This window comes from Phymastichus coffea, unplaced genomic scaffold (genome assembly GCF_024137745.1).
Source record: "Phymastichus coffea isolate CEN01 unplaced genomic scaffold, Cenicafe_Pcof_1.1 PCOF00031, whole genome shotgun sequence".
NCBI lineage: Eukaryota > Metazoa > Arthropoda > Insecta > Hymenoptera > Eulophidae > Phymastichus > Phymastichus coffea.
Genome location: NW_026706842.1, coordinates 1,423,768 through 1,446,252, shown reverse-complemented (window position 1 = coordinate 1,446,252; position 22,485 = coordinate 1,423,768). Strand labels below are relative to the sequence as shown.

General features: G+C 35.8%; 1 protein-coding gene across 3 annotated transcripts in view; it reads right to left on the bottom strand.

Moving 5' to 3' along the window:
* LOC131663163 (uncharacterized) overlaps window positions 1-22,485 on the bottom strand; it is a 72,382-nt gene that overhangs the window by 28,289 nt on the left and 21,608 nt on the right. For 2 of the 3 annotated variants that reach the window (XM_058933343.1, XM_058933345.1), the window contains exons 2-3: window positions 17,118-17,263; window positions 5,302-5,477 (exon numbers count right to left, since the gene is read on the bottom strand). In XM_058933343.1, coding sequence (XP_058789326.1) covers window positions 5,302-5,477; window positions 17,118-17,263 — 322 coding nt within the window. Of the gene's footprint in view, window positions 1-5,301; window positions 5,478-17,117; window positions 17,264-21,454; window positions 22,008-22,485 lie in introns of all 3 variants that reach the window. The other variant, XM_058933346.1, reaches the window with a different exon arrangement.

Below are 22,485 nucleotides of genomic sequence, written 5' to 3'. Positions count from 1 at the left end.
AGCAGAAGCGACAGAAGCGGCAGCAGTAGGCAAGTACGGCGAAGAGAGAACGGGACAAAGGGCGGAAGGCAAGGGGTAATGAGAACGAATTAATGCGATGCTAATTAGAAGTATGCCCGTCGCCAGCCGAAGAAAGCTATAAGTTAGAGAGAGAGAGGCCATGTCACGGTCAGGCCTCAGTGCGGGCTCTTGGTTTTCAATATACTTGCACCAATTGCGTCTCAAAGCCAATATTTCGGAAGGTAGCTATGAGAGAGAGAGAGAGAAAGAGGGAGAGAGAGAGAGAGAGAGAGAGAGAGAGAGAGAGAGAGAGAGAGAGAGAGAGAGAGAGAGAGAGAGAGCGTTGAGCGTCAAACCACCGCTTATTAGCTTGCGGTTCGACTTCGTCATCTCTAGCATCGGCGCCTTTAAGCTATATTTTCTCTTTCTCATCGTATAATTCTCCTCGACTTCACTCTCAAAGCTCCAATATTAAATTCAGAGTTGAGAGCAAAATTACGTCGAGTATAGCTCAAAGTAAAATCGCTAGACAGCTGATATTGTTCCAGTGGCTGCTGCTAGTCGCTCGTGTAATGAGCTTGCGATTATTGATTGGACACGTTTATTTACAAACATTCAATTACCCGATGGCACATATTTGCAATGTCAGCATTCATCTCAACAGTTTGATCCGGATAATTAGTAGGCGGCACAAATTTTCGTAGCTACATTATTCGTAATACATATAAATGTCGACATACCGGTATAACTACCTATCAATTAAACATTGCAAAAAGCGCTAAGCCACAGACGTTTTAACTCAAAGCAATTTTACGCTGCTACTTTAGATATGGTGCTAATTTTTGAACACAAGTGAATTCAAGTTTGTAAAAGTAATATAAATATGTAACATGGTTTGTTGGCACTTGGTCATAGAACTTTTACGGAAATAAATACAAACTAAAACTGCACTGTATGGACTTAGTTCTTTCAAAGTGAACTTATGAAATTGCTTCGAAATTACTGAACTCATATTACGACAGTAGCTTCTCATAACCCGCATTAACGAAATGTGAGTATTTTTTTTATTAAAATAATTGATAGTTTAATCAGCCTTGATAATCCGCAGAAGGAACAGCAAAATTACTATTAACCATCATGAAAGTTAGCAAGTAATTATATACCTAAGAGTTAGTTGGTATACCAAGTAATTGCTCAAAGGAACTATTGCACGCGCGATATGGTAATAAAAGTCAATGAGGCTGTATAAACTTTGAATATGGTCGTCAATACATTAAGTCACGTGTGACCGGGATTCGGAGAAACTACCACGGCTAAGTACCGGCGCACGGGGCGCGAATACGTGTTCCCGAGAGGCAGTTCCGTTTCGTATCTTTGGAAGCCGGCAAACCTCCCGCTCTCTATGAGTCAGAGACGAACACCGATGGAGAGACATTTTCTCGCTGATTGGTCCATGATTGAGTCCCGGCGGAAATGGACAACGGGCCAAATTCCCAGAGAGATACTCTCGAGATTGAAAATGAACGCCTATTGCCCTTGAAAGTCACACCCTTGATGAATCACGCTCGCGAAAATTGCTTTTTTAAATTGCTTCTGCAATCTTAACGTGCCATTTGTTCTACATTTTCGCTATATATAAGCCTCTATAGTTAATTAGCATTTCAATTATAGCAAGAGTTTTAACATATATACTTTATCCATTGACGATTGAATTAAACGAGTCCACAGCCTATCAATTGATTTATGCCCTTGCTTAATATTTTACATAAATAATTATTTTTTTAATGTTGAACTTCCTGGGTTTTATAACGCGGAAATAATTTTTTTAATTCTTTTCATTACATTAACACCACTTTCAAATTTTCATAAGACTGAGAGCTAGACTGTAAAACGTAAACAAAACTACGTTCCATTGCTTTTTCAACGTTTTTCCGCTCTGAAAAAGTAATACTGTTTATAGCACCTACACCCAAAAGTTGGGAGAATTTATTTTTCTACGTCAGGCACCTCCAACCATCAGTAAATAAAAATAAAGACTTATACAATTTATTAGACACGCGAAGTTCATCGACCAAAAATCGTATATATTTTTACAAAATTAATACAATCTCAACGTTTAGACAAGTTACAATTTTGTGTATTTCAGTTACAAACACTCGATGTCAATATTTAGGGTTTATAATACGTGTAACAACAGTCAATTAAAAAATGAAGTGATCAAAGTAAACTTCGAAAATAAAATAGAATTTCGATTAGAAAATCGAGAAAAACGCACAACTGCCGATATTTCTTAAACGAGAGCGCATTCCTCGTTGGCCTAGCCCTATTACAGTGTAACTCGTTGTTGTATATGGCCAGCCTAGGATTTCCCGGGAGAGCGACTTTCAACTTGATTTCAAATTTATTTGAAACTCAATGAACGTGAAGAAGGTTCGACAATTCCTGTCCTCTAATACTCCAGAGATTTCGTTTGTCACATTTTTTGTTCAAATATTCACATATAAATTCGAGATATATTCTTTAAATTATACTTTATACGGTATTTTATTTTTACATGTCTGTCTTATTACGGAACCAATGCAATTGTAAAATTCTTAAGTTGCAAAGTTGCATCCATATTTTATTTAATATTGTCGAAGAAATTTGATCCCATTGAGAAAAAAATGAAAGAAAAACAATATGTTTTTTTTTAAAAAGCTTTTACGCTGGATGGCTGTTGTGTACAAGTATGGTATATATTGTAAAAATGAAATACTCATACGCACGTGTCTCCAAATTTTTTTATGGAAAATATTATTAGAATAGCAGTATTATAAGAAAACAGGTATATTAATATAAAAAAGTCCTTTCGTAAGTTCATTGAAAATGCAAAGAAAACTTCGAAAAAAGTATCTCGCAACTACGGCACAAAAATTCAAACTTAACGAGATGAAGTTGATATAGTAAAAAAAAAGAAGTATAAAGATTTATTACATACAGTAGTTTACTTGTTTATATTATGCTTAAGATTTTATTTGTTCCTCTGTATCAATTGCTCAAAAAACGATATTATTTATGAATTTATTCGACTTGACATTTGACTTGGCATCCGTCTTATTACACTTCTTCATTCTATATAAATTCTTAAAAATATATAAATTCTTCTTTTTCGCGTTAAAAAAGTGTTTCCGTACATATATATAAAGCAAATTGAAAAGCTTTTCGGAATGAAGAATGGAAAATGAGAGCTTCGTAAACAATGAAGAGAAATGCACCTGCAATGCTTTGTTTTTTTAACATTTTGGTTATTGGCTTTTTGCAGTTTTATTTGCAAGTTGCTCTGTTCGCCCGTATAGTTTAGAGGGAAAACTTTGGATAGAGAATCATAGACCCAAGAGACATGGATATAATAGACGATTTCATTGTCCACGGGCACGCATGTCGATGCAATTGTTATGAGATTCCCTGACAATGGTCGGATTTTCTTTTTGATGCATGACAGTAAGAATGAAGCACGTACGTATATTACACAATAGCCATTGCGCTAAGTCGTATTTTCCATATATTACGAAATTCTAGACCTAAATATCAAAGTTATTATTATTTAATACTGGCTAATTAAATGGGTAGTTTGCTTTTAGATAGTTATATTTAAGTACGGCATTTTTATTTCATAACGATTATAATTCAAAATTTTATATATATATTTCCAAAATTCTATTTAAGCTGTAAAATAATATATTTTCATGTAACAATTTCAGTTCTTTCCAATATTTTTATTTAAACAATAAAATGCCAACGGTTTTCTTCGATTACATTTATAGCGTAGAAAGAGTAATATAAATATATTTTGTCGATATGTTGCCAATGTCGAACTTCGATTCTTTTATATATAGATTTGTCGCAAATAAAATAATAGTATATTAAAAGTGACAGAAAAGAAATAGCAGACCACAATGCAAATAGTTGAAATAAAAAATGCAATTGATTACTCAGTCATAAAACAAGAAATCTAAGCTGCTCTCGTTAATATGGGCGATTGAATAGTAAAAGTGTAAATTACAGTTTGTACCAAAATAATGTAATGATTTATTATTTATAACGGGCAAAATTAACTCGTGCATATTGTCTGCTCATCATATCGGCCTCAATTCGATATATAGTCAGTTGAGCTTTGCAGGGCTACATGTTCAGCACTGTAACAGAGGCAGCTCGCTCATACGTTAATTGCGGCTATTTAAATTCACTTTACACGCAGATGAGGCCGTGGCGTTAGGCTGGCGCTCGCAACACTGAAAGCAAATGTGATTCGAACCCAGCTGAGGCTCGTCTCTCACGGCAGCAAATTGATTAGCGCGGCAATCCTTGTTTTGCGCCAGCGAACCTCTCCTATCTCTCATATCAGCCATCTGTCACAGCCAAATCGTTCTCTCTCTCTCTCGCTTCTCTTCTTTCTTTTCGCGTATATATATCTAGCTTCGTTTTAAGCTCTCGTGTTTTTTCCCCCGCTCTCTCTCTCTCTCTCACTCTCTCTCTCTGATCCTGTTGATCGATATCGATTTCCAATAGCTATTTCCAGACATAAAAGTCCTGAGGCTAAGACGCAGAATAACCTCATTACGATTTGAATAGCCAATGGCTTGCGATTCATTTTTCATCCCTCGGTTAATCGATACGCAAAACTTAGCTCGGCGAGAGCGGCGCAATTGCGAATGTTGCGTCTGTACGCTCGAGTAAGTTCTCTAGTGAGTTATTTAAGAGATACCATCGATTTCACGTCGCGTTTTAGCTTCGCCAGCAATGCATGGAACAGCATCTCGGTTGGCTTGATTGGGATTATCACTTACCGTTGACCGGAAAGCGCGCCCATCGCGTTTTATATTTATTTATACGTTCGAATGTTACTGAATATTTAGATAATATGGACAGCAGGTCGATAGGTTTCGCCGTAAGCAGAAAGAATGTTTCCTACCTGAATTTTCAGTAGCAAAGGCCACATTTAAACCCCAATTTATTATTGAAAATCATACCATTTGAAACGACGGATACAATTAAAGCTAAATGCGATATTGGTAAATCGGCTAATGAAAATAATGGAAATAATTGGAGCCAAATGCAAGATTCATAGTGATCTCTCAACAAATGAAAAGGACCTCATTATATAATTGTAAAAATAACATTGTTCTCTTACAATGAAGTTAATTTGGTACAAGTTCAAAGGGCTTGTTGAAATTAATTAAATTGGATAAACTAGCCGAACCTTTGGGAATCTTAAGTAGGATGTTTATTTTTCAAACCAAATAAGTCAGATGACAAGCTTACCTTTTCGGAGTCGGTGTCAGAGTAGATGCGGCCGGGCCGATATTCGGGTGGCAAGTAGGCCCTGGCGGTGTCCGGTGGCGCCTGAAGCAATGTCACCCGGCCGCGCGAAGTCAGCCTAAGGGTATGCGGAGTGACCACGGGCCCCGCCCTCGAGTCCCCCCCGACCACTCCTCCATCTATGACACACATTAAACGATGAAAATTTCATTACTTTGGCCGGAAAGGTGTACAGAGTCGTTCTCTCTATCGACCCGCCAAGCAGAGTAATTAATTGCCACTTTTTCTCCCTTTCTTCTTTTTCTCCATCGATCCTTCCCGAGCGTTCCCTTTTTAATTGCAGCTCGCAGCTATCCAAGCAAGGATTCCCGCTTTTCTCCCGTTAGCGCTTCCTCCATCATTCGCTCCCCGCGCTTACAATTGTGGGATTTTTGGGATGCTTGTTATCGTGCAGTTTCTTTGTTAAATTTCATAGTTTGGTGTCTTCCTGGAGCACGCTATACTTTTTGTCGAACATTTTTTTTTCCTGACGAGCTCCGTTATTTTTTACGACCGACCTTTATCGCATGCTCACGTCAAATTTGTAATCATTAAAGCAATACCTTGCAATTATTGAATGAAAATCCAGCTAGCCACTTTATTATCATGAATTTGTGTGAGGGCATATAAATCGTGATAGATTTCTCCAATGGTATGAGTTTAGTTGAAGTAATTCATCATAGCCTGACATTCTCGCTCGTGATTAATCTGTCACGTCACAACCATACAAACCATATATTTCACCTACAGATTTTTACAATCTTTCAGCGCTCAATTGTCTACGAATAATTTAAAATTTATACTCTAATTTTTAATTACGGCAAAATCGAACATTTCATATAATACTTTATTTGATCTGACATATAGTAGTTTTCCGACAACAACCAGTATGTCTTAAGATAAAAATAAAAAGATAAAAATATCAATAAAATACCTCCAAATTAATTAAAACAATCACCAGGAAAAATTATGGAGAATAATTATAGATAATCTTCGAAGCTTTCAGATACAAAGATCTGTGCGGGAGTAGCTTCGAGTGAGCTTAAGTAACGACAATGATAAATAATAATATTTCCACGTTTGTATATATATATATATATATATATATCGTTCCTCATGTACCTAACTAAAAGCCTGGCTTGGCGCAAATCACACAAAAGGCAGTTCTGGTACGGCACACATCCAGTCGTTTTGTTCGCCCATGTATAATCTCACCGGGATCTTGTGCGGATATATCCATGGCTTTCCCTCCCTTCTATATAACGAGGCCACCCACCTCATCACTGATTCGCCGATTTCAATTCCCCTGTGATCCCTCTGAAGCCATTCTACATCAGACATTCTTTTGCAGTCTTATCGATTTATCATTCTCATTAAATATATACACGTCTGTAACAACCATCAATAAGTCGAAATGAGGCAGAATTTTTTCCGAGAACTCTCACCAAAATCAACAGATCGATTAGTCTGAAAGCTTACGAAGTGCTTTTTCATCAAATGAATAGTACTCTAATAACTGATTGATCGACGATTCATTTCTTGACTGATTTATAAGTATAAGTATCTTTTATAAGTATAATGTAATGCGATACGTGAAATTTAAATTAATAAAGTTAAGAATAATCAATTATATTTGTTATACAGTTTAATTTTTAAGCTTATTCTAAATTATTTCTAAAAATTGAGTGCACATATATGAAGTATGCGAAGGTGCAGATTATAGTAGATTGAACGCTATAGACGCTGCTGCTTATCGGTGACCGTACGCGAATGAAAAGATCTGAAATTTCACTTTTCAATTTGTGTAGCTGAAAGTTATATTAATTTTAAACCTACGTAAATGTCTGCTACAGAAATTTTTCGCAAGAATCGAAGTGGTTAATATTTTTATATCACGCCTACGATAAACGTAATATTATATCCGTATGCGTAATATTTTGCATCCAATTATAAAATATTTTCCATTTCTCGCAGAGACAAAGCAAAATTAAAAGTATATTTCGAAGAAACAATTATGGTCAATCTTTGTTTTATAAAATTATATGAATCTGAATGGATCCTTCCTCAAGTGGAATTCCGTTTCATTAAAGGGACACCGGAAAACGGAATCTCTACTACTGCATGTGTAAAATGACGTAAATTCCGGGAGTAGCTTCAATTTGCATAACTTTCCAGTCGGATGAGTAGTGCGCATACGAAGGGGCCAAGGTAAAGCCTCTGCCCGAATGGTAATCGAATACAAGGAGAAGATTCATATTGTTCAATATGTTGAAATGTCATAATAAAATCAATTTAATTCCATTCAAATTACTATCAATAAATCATTTCTGATGTAGCACAATCTATGATAAATAAAATTAATATTTAGCAATAAATTTTTGAAAAAGATTACTGTTTTTCATCGGGTCATTCTAATAAATTCTTATTTAAATAATACAAAAGCTGCAATTGAGGCATATTAATTCAATAAAAGAATCATGTGATCAATTTTCAATATATTCACATGATTATCAATGCAAAAAATATTTAATGTGAATATCCAGTTGAATTCATTACAAAAATTGATCAAGGTTATACTTCGCAATTCTAATGATCTAAGCAGGTTAAGAACGCGAAAAATGAGTAAAAGGAAGAGAGAATGTTTAATTCCTCTAGTGTTCAATACGTTAGTTTAGCTGTTTTGTCAAGTAGTACTTGATTAGCTTAGAAGACATATTTATAAATAGTTTAGGTTGAATCAAAGTTATATTGCACGATTACTAGCCTGCAACTGATATATTACTAATCAATATGAAACACATTGCTGGATTATAAGCTGTATAGTATGTATTGTATCTAAAAAAATTGTACGGCGTAAAGTATACCATGATGCATACTCCGTGATAGAAAAGTACCAGTAAGCTACGTTGGATACACCCATTCTACACCTGACGCTACTTTTTTCTAGTACAAAGTACAGGCGGGTCGAGTGTATGTAGCATATACATAGCGGCGAGTGCGTTCACTTTTAAAAGCTCGACGTAAACTCTGCTTTTCAGAGCAAATGTCACCGTATAGTCTATCTCTTAATACGCGTTTCATTGCCGCTAACATCCTCTTAGTGAATGCCGTACTTTAAAGAAAATATCGCGTGGATATATGTCTTTTCCTGTACGTAAAAACAGTTTGCAGCGAATGACCTGAATTTTTTTCGTTCGTGGCTCACTCCCCATGGAATTTCCGGATTTCCAACACTTTTTTCATACAGTCTGATAAATTAAAAAGCTACGCTTTCTAGAAAAAAAAGTCTTAAATGCACACTCTTATCAACGCCTGTAGGGTTTGATCTTTCACTCTCTATTCTTTTAGTTTTATTTGCAACCTTTTTTCGGGCACGTTCTTTTACACGTGATACAGTCAAACGTCAATAGATGACTAGCGCGTTTCAACGATATAACGTTTCTCTTTTCGGCGCTATTTTTAGTTCGGTTACGCAGAAAAATATACAAAAAACTCATAATATTGATATATCATGTCTGTTATTTGCTATGTTTTACGTCACATGATGAATATCATAATGAACTTTTCAAAATTTATTGTAAACTGTTCGTATTTGTTTTAATTTCATTTTCATCTGACATATTTCTGCGTGTAATCGTCACTGTAGGCAATAAATAAATACAAATTTTTTTTTAACGTTTCGTTAACAGATTCATTAATTTTATTAGAAAGAACATTCATAATAATCAGTGCTGTTCGTATACTTATAAAAAGTAATTTCTAACATATGAACTTTTCGATAATCATTGTAAAGAAGGTAATTATGAAATTATATCTTATTATATTACGTTCTTATGACTTATTTTATTCCTTTAGTAATATATTGCATTATTCCTTTCACGACTTGTAAGCTAATAGGTTTAACGATTGCAATTCCATAATCAGATCCTTTGAAAAACGCATCAATTTAGATCTTCATTTCGAATATAAAAGATAAGTCTGATGAAATAGCTAAATGCAATAAAATTCTTAGTTTATATTATTTTCAAAATTAAATCATGGCAATTTAATGTGCATTCGATTTCAAGTTCTAACTTTGTAATTGTGTTATTTGGTTGTGTCTATAACATAGTTTGTGACTATTCATTTAAGACATTTAAAAATTTACAACTACAGACATGAACTTACAAAGGAAAATACATAAAACACTTTTTCTTTAAAAGTAATTGCGCCGTACACGCCGGTTGAGCAGCATGCTCGCTACTGCGCTCCGCAACAAATACGTTTAATTTGGGGAAATATGCATTATTACCTCTGCTCTTACCTCCTGCTTTTGCAAACTCCTCGAAACACTTACTAAAAATCGTCTTCAATGGTGGTGCGAACACCATAATATTCTACCAAAATCACAGTCGGGTTTTAGAAAAGGAAAATCTTGTATGGACAATCTGTCAAACTTGAAACTCCACGCAGAACAAGCAATGTCGAGAAAGAAACAGCTACTAGCGGCCTTCTTAGATGTAAGTGGCGCATTCGACAATATAAATAGCGATATCCTACTAAAAAAATTAGCCAAGATAGGTTGCTCAATAAACATAATAAATTTTGTAAAATTTATAACACACTCTCGAATCGTCCATTGTGACGCATTAGGTACTGGATATAGGACTGCAGGCAAAGGCTTACCACAGGGAGGTGTATTAAGTCCGCTCTTGTATATAATATATACAAAAGATATAACGCAAAACCTACCAAAGGGTATAACAAATTCACAATTCGCTGATGACATTGCACTATATTGCACCACAGCAAAAAATTATAGCAAGCGACTAGAAAGAGCAGTCAAAATATTGAAAAATAATCTAGCCGAATTAGGATTAGAATTAGCCCCCCACAAAACGATTTTTATAAATTTTAATAGGAAAAATATAAGACCAGGTCAAACACAAATCGAGATTGATGAACACACTATAAAATCGAGCCAAACAGTAAAATTTCTAGGAATCTACTTCGATTATAAACTTTCCTTCAATCCGCACGTTGAATACGTCAAAAAGAAATGTGCAAGAGCAAATAATATTATAAAATTTCTCTGTGGTACTTGGTGGGGTTCAAATCCGGAATCCCTCCTCACACTATACAAGAGCTTTGTCCGGTCGGTAATAGAATATGGTAGCTTCATATATTTACCTAAACATAAGACTAACATAGACAAAATCGAAAAAATCCAATACTCTGCCATAAGATCAGCTATGGGCTACCGCATATCCACACCCACTAACGTAATAATACACGAATCAAAGCAACAATTTATACAAGAGAGAGCAAAACTACTGTGTAGATGCTTCTTAACAAAAACTCTTTCAAATTCAAATTCTAGTCTATACGAAACTGTACACAAAATATACAAAAATTATCAAAAAAAGAAATTTCTCAACGAAAAAAACCCAACAATGTTGCATGAATGCATAGTCGAATTATTCGATGTGGGAAAAATAGTTCCGCAAAATTACAGTTTATACTGCCGAAATTACAATGTTACAAGAACTATAATCGATATAAATATAGAATTAGGAGAAAAAATCAAGAAAACAACCGACCCTAATAAACTAATAGATAATTTCGTAAAGTCAAACAGAGCTCACGCTATTTACACCGACGGCAGCAAGCTATCGAATTCGAAAATCGGCACTGCATGCATATGCCCAGATTTAGACATAAAAATCGCAAGAAACCTCCCAAGTGACGCATCTATTTATACGGCTGAATGTACTGCCCTTCGTGACGCAGTCGAAATAGCAAACACTAGATCCAATGAAAACTTTATCAATTTCTCGGATAGCTTAAGTGGTTTACTGAGTCTCAAGTCTCCTCATACAAACATAAATACAAACGATTACATTTTAGACATTAAAGAAATATACAATAACATTATGACAAACAGCGAAAATTCACCTATTATGTTCGTTTGGATTCCATCTCACGTAGGAATACGAGGTAACGAAGCAGCCGATAAACTAGCAAAATACGCTGCAGCAAACCTACAACACGAACAAATGAGCCTACCATTCATTGATCTATATAGCAAATATAAAACAGCAGCTCGTATTGAAACAAATAAACGTTTAGTACACGAAGGAACAAAAAAAGGGTGTGCCTACTTTAAAAACTACTACAAAGAAAGTAGCAGACCTTGGTTTGCAAAGCAAAACCTCCAAAGAGAGTTTATTGTCACAATAAACCGATGTAGAGCAGATCATTACAATTTGCGTGAATCCCTAAGCAGAATAAAAGTTGTAACAAATCCTTTATGCGATTGTAATGAATTCCCCGAAAACCTTAATCACCTTATATGGCAATGCCACCTGTATAATGATGAAAGAATAAAATTGTATGAAAACCTCAGAAAATTGAATATACAACTACCATCACGAATAGAAGATATAATAGCACAACCAAATATTAAAGCTTGTAAATATGTCTTTATATTTCTCAAAAAATGTAACAAATATGTTTAAAAGCGAGAAAAAAATAAATTGACCTCAAGACACTAATTAGAAAACAAATAAGTACATAAATGTAAAATATATACCATATAGTTCATAAGCTTATGTATATACAAGACAACAACAAAACCAATGTAATGCAGATGTAAACCTCTTACGAGGTCTAAAATGCTTAATAAAAAAAAAAAAAAAAATATGCATTATTAATTAAAAAAACTGTAGTTTCCAATCATCTAGCTGATTAAAGTATTTAGTGAAGTAATCAGCAAATGCTTAATTGTTCGCATTACGATAAAAACAAACTAAATACGTAATAGTGAGTGTCATTATAAGTATGCTCGACAGCGCTACTACGGCAATACGTGGTACAGCAGGTTGCCAATCTACCAAAACTTTTTTTTTGACAATTAACGATCAGGGTCCCTAAAAATTATTTCACTTTTTTCTGCGGTTCAGTCCGAGTTCCTAGTTCCATAAGTGTTGTTATTGCGTGCTGAGCAGACGGCGTAGTGAATAATTTTGAGGGATTCTGGGAGAGATTTTTCGATCGGAAACCCTGTTTACGAAACAACGAACATAAACTGCCATAATGGCAAACAATAATAAAAATCAAGATGGTGAAAAGAGAAAAAAATTCGGCCTTTAAGTATCATAAATACTAACCGATTGAAGGAAAACCGAGCGATGACGCAACTACGAAAGAAAAATAGCTGCAGGAACGCGAGAGCCATTACGGCCTAAGCACTTATAGACTCTGCATTTAAAGGAATCACAAAAGGGATAAATCCCACGAAGTTGAACAGAATATATCAAGACGTAATGTGCGAGTGTGGCAAGTTTAGATGTCCAATAGCCCCCCAACCTTGTAGAAAGACAGAAACCATCGAACGTACGAGCTGCAAGCGGCCCATGTGTTAACTCGAAAAAGCGGTGCAGCTCCGATAGCACTGATGACGGCGGCTAGCTAACCCCGTGCAAATCAAAAAAAGCATACAAGCAGTCTCGAGTTACGTTTGAAGAAGCGCCTTCATCGAACCAACACAAACAGTTTTCTAACTCAGATGCTGAAAGCAACGGTATCGTGATCAGCGAAACATCTGAAACTGAATCTACGGCGAACACCAAAAACACGAAAAGGTGACAGAAAAATGCAACGCCGAGAAAGTCTGCTTGCGAGACCGAGCAGCGCAAGTCATACGACGTACAGCAGCACACGGTCCGGTCTCGATATATGCAGAAGGCGACAGTGCGTAATAAGCCCCCGCCGATTTCGTGATAGTCATTGTGCTTAAAATATTCATTATCATTATAAAGAACAAAAATTTTGATACTAAAGACTTCTTGATACGACAAACCGACACGGACTGTCACACCGTTTCGACAAACAATATCGAAGTTTTTTGACACAATGATCACGACCTTTAAGGAGAATGGTATCACCTATATCGTATATCACATACTCGTCGAAGTTTAGGAAACAAAAAACGTACTGAAGGGCATCCACGGTGACTAGTGCAGATTAAATTAAAACCAAAATAACTGATATGCAGATTCCAAAAATCAAGGTAACAAAATAACCAATGTACACTTCATTAAAAAGAACCACGATCTCTACTACTTCCACATTCAGCTGTCTAGTAACAGTGACGTAAGCTTTCCAACGCGCCAGGTGGGAGAAAGACTGTAAGGCACTGATCAATACGAATGATAATAGTTATTTTCACTGCAGGCGACCGTATTCGGGTTTTTACATACAGAGCACACTCGGTCGGTAAATGGGTCCCATACGCTCAGCAGCTCCTCCTAATGTAATAGCGCTATTGAACTAGAAGGAGGCAGAAGAGGGGATTCATTACACTGAACGACAACTCATTCTCCAGTGAAACTCACTCACTATATGGGGCGTAAGTTAGCTAACAATGAGCGACTTCACATCGGAGAAGAAAATGTTTGCATCGCGGGATATAAAAGCCTCGGCGTTCGCTATGCTCGCTGCCTCGGCTCTTATACTATCCCGCGCTGAAAACATTTTCTCTTCCGGTGTAATGGAACTTGATACGCTACTGACGCATAAATAACTATTATGCGTCAGCAGCATAACGAGCGCCATTACACCGGAGAAAGAAACGTTTTCAGCGCGGGATAGTATAAGAGCTGAGATAGCGAGTGCCTATAGGCTCTTATCCCGCGATGTAAACCCGCGATGGTCGGTACGCTCGCTATCTCAGCTCTTATACTATCCCGCGCTGAAAACGTTTCTTCCTCCTAATGTAATGTAATGGCGCTCGTTACGCTGCTGACGTATAAATAAGTAATAATTCATTCAATATGTCACCAATAAATGTAAACTCTATTGTAGCTTTAAATAGACGCTATGACCTTTATACTTTCATTAAGACAAGAAAATTAGATATTGTACTGGTCTTCGGAATTAAACTAAAGTATAGACATAAGTTAGAGTTCTCGGAGAAATGATAGAGTAACAGGGGATAGAGGAGGTACTGCCATACTTATTTTAAAAAAATCATACCATACGAAATTATTTGTACCCCGTCTTTAAGGAAAAACACGATACTCGAGTATACTGCAATCAAGTTCAAAATAAATATCAATAATATTGTTATTATTTCTGCGTACGCTAATAACGGCGAAAGAAAAAAATTTGTCTGTAAAATCGAACATTTATTCGCTCAACTCAAGCTCGATCGTGATAACAAATTCTACATCATATGTAGTGATCTGAATGCAAGACATATACTTCTTGGGGGTCTCCGTCACATAAACGAAAGGCAAGCTTCTTAAGAATTAGCTTGATAACAATGCGTTTGCTTTCAAGGCGCTCGTCATTTCACCAAGCGAGGCTACATTTGCTAACATTAACTCCTTTTTAGGTTTATGTATCATTGATAACAGGTTTTAAATAACAAATACAACTAATACATTTATGACTTGCGATTACAATAGTGAACACAACGCAATTTTGCTAAATCGTCATCTATCCACTAACTCTGCTTTAAAACGGTTGACCCAGTCAATAAATTTCGGTTTATGTAGAAAAAAAACAATGGATAAAATTTTAACAGAAACTAGCACTTCATTACTCCAATACCATGCCGACAGACAGAAATCCAACAATAGACGAAATCAACACACATTTACTTACAATACAAAACACAATACAATAGAGATCCACGTACCAGAATATAAGCTATCTAGTAATGTTTTAAACTACGTTAACACCAAAATAAAATAAATTCACAAGACTGAATCACACTTTGTCTCGCAATTGAATAAGCCTTACAAACATGGCAAACACAATTATTCTAATAGAATTACCTTCTTGAAAGAAAGCATGCAATAATGTAACGACATTCTTAAAAACGAATACCAGATCACTTACAAGTACTGGGACACACTCGTCAAATATATCGATTATAGGGATTCGACTGTCTTTTTTCCTAAAATCAACAATTTCCGATCCAAACTACAAATAAAAATCGATAAACTCTCTGTCAGAAAAGACACCAAAATATTACGAAGAAGCGCCTATGACGTCAATAATCTACCGAGTATCGATGATAAATAAACTACAGAAAAACGGACATATATTTAATGTAATTGGAGCGCACTACGAGAGAATGAATGCTCTAAAATGTTTAAATGCCAACTCCGATATGAAACAATCGTCGAAGTCCACGTAACTAATCTCACAGCAGCCTTTAAAGAAAATTTCACCAGCAATAAAACAATTACTCTTTTTCTGATACTAACTCAGCCTATCGTCATAATCATATAGAAAATTCGCTACACTTTCTTAGCCCACGATATACTGATCGCATACTCAATAACCTATCAAACAAATCCTCATCGGGACTACATAATATCCCTCCACTGTCCTCAAACATCTATCGCAGAATATCATCGATCACTACACAGTGCTTTTCAATAACTGCATCAACCTTAAATACTTTCCCGACGCACAGAAACGCGTGAAATTATTACCTGTATTGAAGAAAGGTAAGCCTCCGGACCAAACAGCTAATTACCGTCCAATAAACTTAACTCCCGCAATCAGTAAAGTTTTCGAATGCATAATTAAAAAATCTCTAATTTACTATTCTAATAAAAACAGTCATACCCGACAACCAATTCGGATTCAAACGTAGAATGCATAGAAAGCAAGGCACTGTCAACTCCTATTCTCACTAATATTTTAACATTTAATATCCTTGCGATACCTACCGAGAACAATGACGGCTGTATACACACGACTAAATACGCTGACGACTACAATGCACTAGTAGCTGACAACGACCCGACAGTAGTACAGACAAAACTTCAGAAACTAATAAATGACGCCAGTAATCAATAGATATTATGGAATCTCAAACCCAATCTCACAAAATGCGAGACTATTATTTTTAAAGAGCCATTTTAACCAAAAAAATAAGAAATACCGCCATCTAATCGACGATCTGCAGATAAAGCTGAAATAATCAAGCGCATCGGACACAAACATTAAATAAACGTTATGTATCACTGAAATTGATATATATCTCTATAAGTAGGAAACTAACTAATAACCCAATACATAAAATAATTTAAATTTAGCATAAAGTGTTTTATGCTAGCTGCGCTGCAGCCTTTGTAAGACTGACCTCACACCCTACTCCCTCACTCCGCCTAATCCTACCCTCACTAAAATTCTTTCCTATCTCTCTCTCTTGCACCCTCGTTTGTATCTTTAAACACATGATTCGTTCGGTCAGTCACGCAGGTTTCTAATTTTTTCGTGTTACCATTATACTAATATCATGAAAACAATATATAACAAAAATTTGTTGATGCTATTAATACATATTGCCCAATATCGATATTTAACCATGTTAAAACATGTTAATAACTGTTGAATGATATAAACATAGTTATTATTCTATTATCATAAATCTTAAGGCTTTTTTATAGTTAATATTTTTACGTCTATCTCTGTACCTCATACATGTAACGTATTAAGCAAATAAAAATTATTTTGAAAAGAAAACGTTCGATTCTTGATACCGGAATTTTTTGTCTTGTTTATTTTTTTAATTCCTTTATGTAAATTTTCGTGAGTACTCTTATAATAGAGCCAATAATGTTAGTACTATTAACTCTTTTTTTGTGAGTAATATTCAGCTGTTTCGTTGATTGAATGATTGCGGCAGTTTTTATATAAAAACACTATGTTGAACACTCTTACGTTGTCATAATAATAAAAGTTATTTTGAATATAATATAAAAAAGAGAAGGACTCACTTGATAAAAAAAGATCTTGGAGGGCCTGGGCAGCTTGGCACAAAAGAGCCCAAGTTTCTGCTGCTGCCAATCCTGTTCCTCTCAGAGCAAGGACATCTCCCGCAACGACTCCTAAGCCGGCGTCGCCAACGGTCTTCATTGGCATTCTGAAATACAATTACATAATATTGTGAGCTAATGCTTTACTCCATGAATGTAAATATATAAACTGCATAGTTGCAAATAGAATACCACAAAAATATATAAAAATAACGTTTTTGTCTATTGTTGTAATGATTCTCTGAAATGTCAAATACATCTTTAAAAGTTATCTCAAAGAAATTTTTGGTATGAATAGGCATCATTAGTTCGTGGAAAACTAACAGTGAGACAGACTAACAATAAACTCTACTTCAATACTAGACAACATAACCATAATTATGTATCCTGTGTGCTATAGTATTAATCCGTAACGCTTCACAGGTTTGATTTAAAGAAAGAGCAGCGACCTACGTCGACTTTTCGTGAGTAGCTTACACAGATATAATTAGCTCTAATTAGAGGGATGGCTTACATCAGTTCACTTTTGCAAGCGCTATACGTGCTTTACTGCAAACAAGAGGCATGCCAGACGATACAAAAGGAAAGAACGCGTAGCTTTGGATTTCAGGTCTTTACATTGCACATAACATACATAACACACAGACGCGCACATTCACGAACACGCAGAGGTACGGGTTACAATAAATACATATCAGAGAGAAAATAGAGACAGCAACTGCTCGGCGCGGAACAATCGTCGTAGACTCCGACTATATATGAGCTTCCAGCTTTAGAGTTACAATGGGCATCAAGCTCGTGTCGCGTTCAAATCCCTCCAACCACCAACAACGACGATTTCTACCAGTGGCAAACGTTCAAACGTACGGCATCTCAGTACGCCAGGATGTTTATTCGGGACACGTGTGCTTTTCGTTAATCTTTTACTTTACAATTTCAGTGATCGTATTTTCTGCTACGCCAACGCCGCTCAAATATGAATCGATATTTCATTCTTTTCTGGAACATTTCGAGACCTATCGAAATCTCTGGTTTACAATTTAAGTTTAGCAAGTACACAATATTTACAGCATGCTTTATTTAATTCTTCCAGACTTCTTCCAGACTGTTTTGACAGATATTGTTGTTTGGAAAATTTAAAAGTATTAAGCAGCCAAAGAAATTCAACTTCAAGATTAATATTGATTGTTAAGGACTGGCGGGTTGTTTTCACGCGCGGAGGAAAGAATATTGCGTGTCGAGAAGATATTGATGTCACATAAAAGATTACAAGAGTTTTTGAGAGAAAAGCGAGATAAAGTTATTGATGGGCGCAATGTGACAATAAATAACTTGCACTCAACAGCTTTACTCCAAACGCCAACTATATGACGGCAGGCCAGTAAAGTCTGCTAGCAATGCATGTGACGTGCACTTTAAGGAGAAGCCTCGCTTCGATAAGCCGAAGTGAACTTGGTTGTCGGTCCGGGGAAGAAAAGGAAAGTTTGCGCCGAGTAGGTTACAAGTCGTGCGTCTCGATCCGTATTCTTTGTCGACACAACAGAATTGAAGTCGAGCTTGCGAGCTGATTTCTTCCAGCCGAGAAGACGCGCCAGACCGACAAGTTAGGACAGTCTGGAACAACTTCGCCATATCTAGGCCGAGCTCGCGTTCGCGTGCGAGTGTCTCTTTTCACAATTCTATGTCGAGTGAAAACTTCGTCAAAGTCGCGAGACTTTATATTGTTAGAAATTTCGTTAATGAATCTATTATCCACTGCCGAAAGGTTGCTCAAACTTTGATTAGGTTTCACGCTGATATTGAAAGGCATCTTTTCATGGTCTGCTCGATACGTAAATACGGTATAATATTTATTTTAAACTAATATAGTTTTGATTCCCCCCTGTCTTAACAAAAATTTTACGTCACCGATATCGAGTATTATGATTGGTTCGGCTCAAAGATTTTAATTTTATCATACTTTAAAAATAAATATATCATATATGTAGAAGGAAATTTATATTTTTGAAATAAATTTACTTTATAAAAAAATTCATATTAAGAATAATCTCTAAGACTAATGAATAATGAAAATATGCAGATTAAAAAAAAAATGGAAGGTTTAATTATTTCGGAATTATATCGTTTACTTGATTAGTATCATCGGATCAGAAATAATACAATTGCTAATCAGATTTCTATCTGTAAAATTTAAATAAATATTATTAAATGTAGGTCTACTGATATTTTTGGATAATTTATTTATATATCTTGGAATGATTAAAATTTGACAAATAATGAATGTTAATTGAATTTTTATGTACCAATAAATATCAATGATCATAATGTGTGCAAAGTTACATAATTTATTTATAGTATCAAAATCTTCAAATTTCCATATAACAATTCTGGTCAATGTAGTAAATACTACAAAAACAAAAAAGGAGTGTGCTATACGATGCTAGTTAATAAAAATATTTGTATCCACATTATTAGTTAACAATGTCAAAGCAAGCGCGAAAATAATCAATAACAAAATGAAAACTTTAACGTGTCAATGAAGCATATTTTCAGTATAAATTAAAATTACCTTACTACAAGGCATACGTTGTATTATTGCAAGTTCACAAGCAATGCATATGGTAAAGTGGAAATATTTTTCGTCGCTGGGGAAATAAAGAATAGCGTTTGGTATTTAGTGAGCAAAAGAAACCCGTATAGTCGATTTTCGAAAAATAAAATACATCTTGGTACTCTCAACAACTCATGTTGAGAATCAATCAACAAAAGGTCGCAGAGTCATTTATTGCTAGCATCCTCATACATAGTTGTTGACGTGCTGTCGTTGTTTGCCAACGTCATCGTGATTTAGACTTCTCCGCGCATAAAAGTAGGAAATATACATTCTTTTGTTTTGGAGAGTGCGTTCCAATGGACGGGTAAAATGTACTCAAGAATTTGATTGCGAATGCGTTTTGGAAAATAAGAAAGAGTGCCTTGCAATCTCGAGTGAAGAGAAAAGAGCAATCGATATATATATAGGGGTTATACTCAAACCACAGCGCGCTTCCTAGTTAAAAGCTCGAATGGGTTTCACTCTCTCTCGCTCGCTCGCTCGAGTTTGCTGATCAAGCAAACAATGACACATTCAGAAGTTCAAACCTGAATACACGTTACGGGCGTGAGCCGCGCATTCAATAATGCAAAAGTGGAGCAAGCTTTGCGACCCGTGACGACGAAAATCCATTTGTAATAAATGCCCGAGGTGCCAGGTAAACCATACGCCGCTTAAGGCATTGCAAGTATAATTACTATTTCATAAAAAGGTCGCGTATCGTGTTTTCGGATCAAAAAAAGAACTCGTCATAGTACTTTATAATTTATTCGTCAAAGTTCTCGCAGACTTAATTGCATTATTAAAACTAAACAATTTAAGAGTAGTTTATTATTTCACAGAAAGTTCCCAACCATTATATATTTACAAAGTGCCATAATCAACATTTTACACGCTCGCGCGTTAGAAGCACGTTAATATATCTGTCAAAGACTGTTCGTCGTCATAAAAATGAAATTTTAAAGCCAGCTAGTGGGATAGCATTCAACGCTTTTATTCGCTTTAGTATCGTATAACTTTCTTCGCAACATCTATCGACGCTTTCATATTGAGCCTTTGAAAAGTACATTGAGCATGCATTACAAGAGAAAAGCATAAACTGCTGCGACCTACGGCACGCGTTTGCCAGATTTTCATTTTAGAATGTATTCTGCGCGAGAATTTACGCAAGCCCCGCGTTCGTTGTCGCGTGCTGCTTGCATAGACACCGACGGGTAAATCTCGATTGTGATTCTGAATACGTCCGTACATAAAATGCTAAACTTTTGAACTTTATAGAGATTGAGGTTAAAGATTATAGAATTATATAATATTAATTAAAGTTCAAACAACTCATAATTTTTTTCCTAAGATTATTATATACAGTGATTATTTTCCATAAAAAACTTGTTGGAATGTCCGCAGTTCTACGCAAATTGGTATAAACTTTGAAACATTTCGTAACTATAACAGAGCTGACCACATTCAGTTATTTCTACTTAAACTCGATAACTAAGTTTAAAATAAAAAAGCCGAGCTTTCGTGTTCGTACAACTAAGCGATTAAATACCGATTGTCGATGCAACGTGCAACAATGACAATTTACATCAAACTCATTAAAAACTCTCTACCGTAATTATTGAAAATAACAACAAATAACAAAGATTAACAAATCATGCATATTGACATTGAGAATGAGACACATGCTTGAGGTCGTACGACCCACCTTAAACATCTTCGATAGGAGCATCGGTACGCTGCGCAATTTTAGCCTTGATGATCTCGTGAGGAGCGACCGTCTGGAGCCGCGAGCCGGGCAGGTAGTATGCCAGACAGGAGACGCCAACGAGAAATAGGAAGAACAGGAAGACCAGGTCGAACATCAGAAGTGAGTTCAAGGTCAGCAGTTGCATTGTGTAGTCTCCTTCACCATATCACACGCGCTGATTTGCTAGCTTCACACGCTTTGTACGTATGTTTGCACTGTTCCCTTCTCACTTTTTAGCTTCCTAGGCACTAGCTCTCTCTCTCTCTCTCTCCCTCTCTCTCTCGATCGCAAACTCGCGCGCTAGGCCATTGTCAATCGATCGTTCGATAGTCTTCTGGGTAACATTTCAAAATCTAAGTCAACACACACCGCACTTTTCCTTCATTTCAGCTCACTGAATAATGCATTTAGGTGCATGCAAATATCGGTTATTCTCCTTTGTACTTTACTCCATATTGATCGGCGATTTGATCATGATTGACTAAGCTTAAATTTCACGTACATTTTTCAGCTGTTAATATTAAATGCCTTACGTTAAATTATGTACACGTATTAATTTCTATAAATATACCCACGCGACTTGCTATTAATATAAATAATATGTATTTCCTAAATTTATTATGATTCGAGTCAATAGAGACTGTCAATTTCTGGATATTTAAATATCCATGACATTTCTCGCTGTACGTGAGTTATTTTCATGATTTGTTGGACGCTTAAAATGAAAAATGTCCGTTTCTAAAGTACAAGAAGTAATGAATCGGTACTGCGATTTTTAGTACAGCCTTAGCATCATTTTAGTGTCTTCAAAAGTAGAGAAAATATTTATCGCGCGTCGCGTATAGTATATACAGCTATAAAAAGGCCAATATTAAAAAGCTCGCGAGAGGTCGATGTTCCATAAATTGCCGAGCCCAAAGAGCTTGCCACAGGATGCATTGGGTAGCGTGATGAACGCTCAGAACTTTCTTGTTGGACGCGCGCTTCGC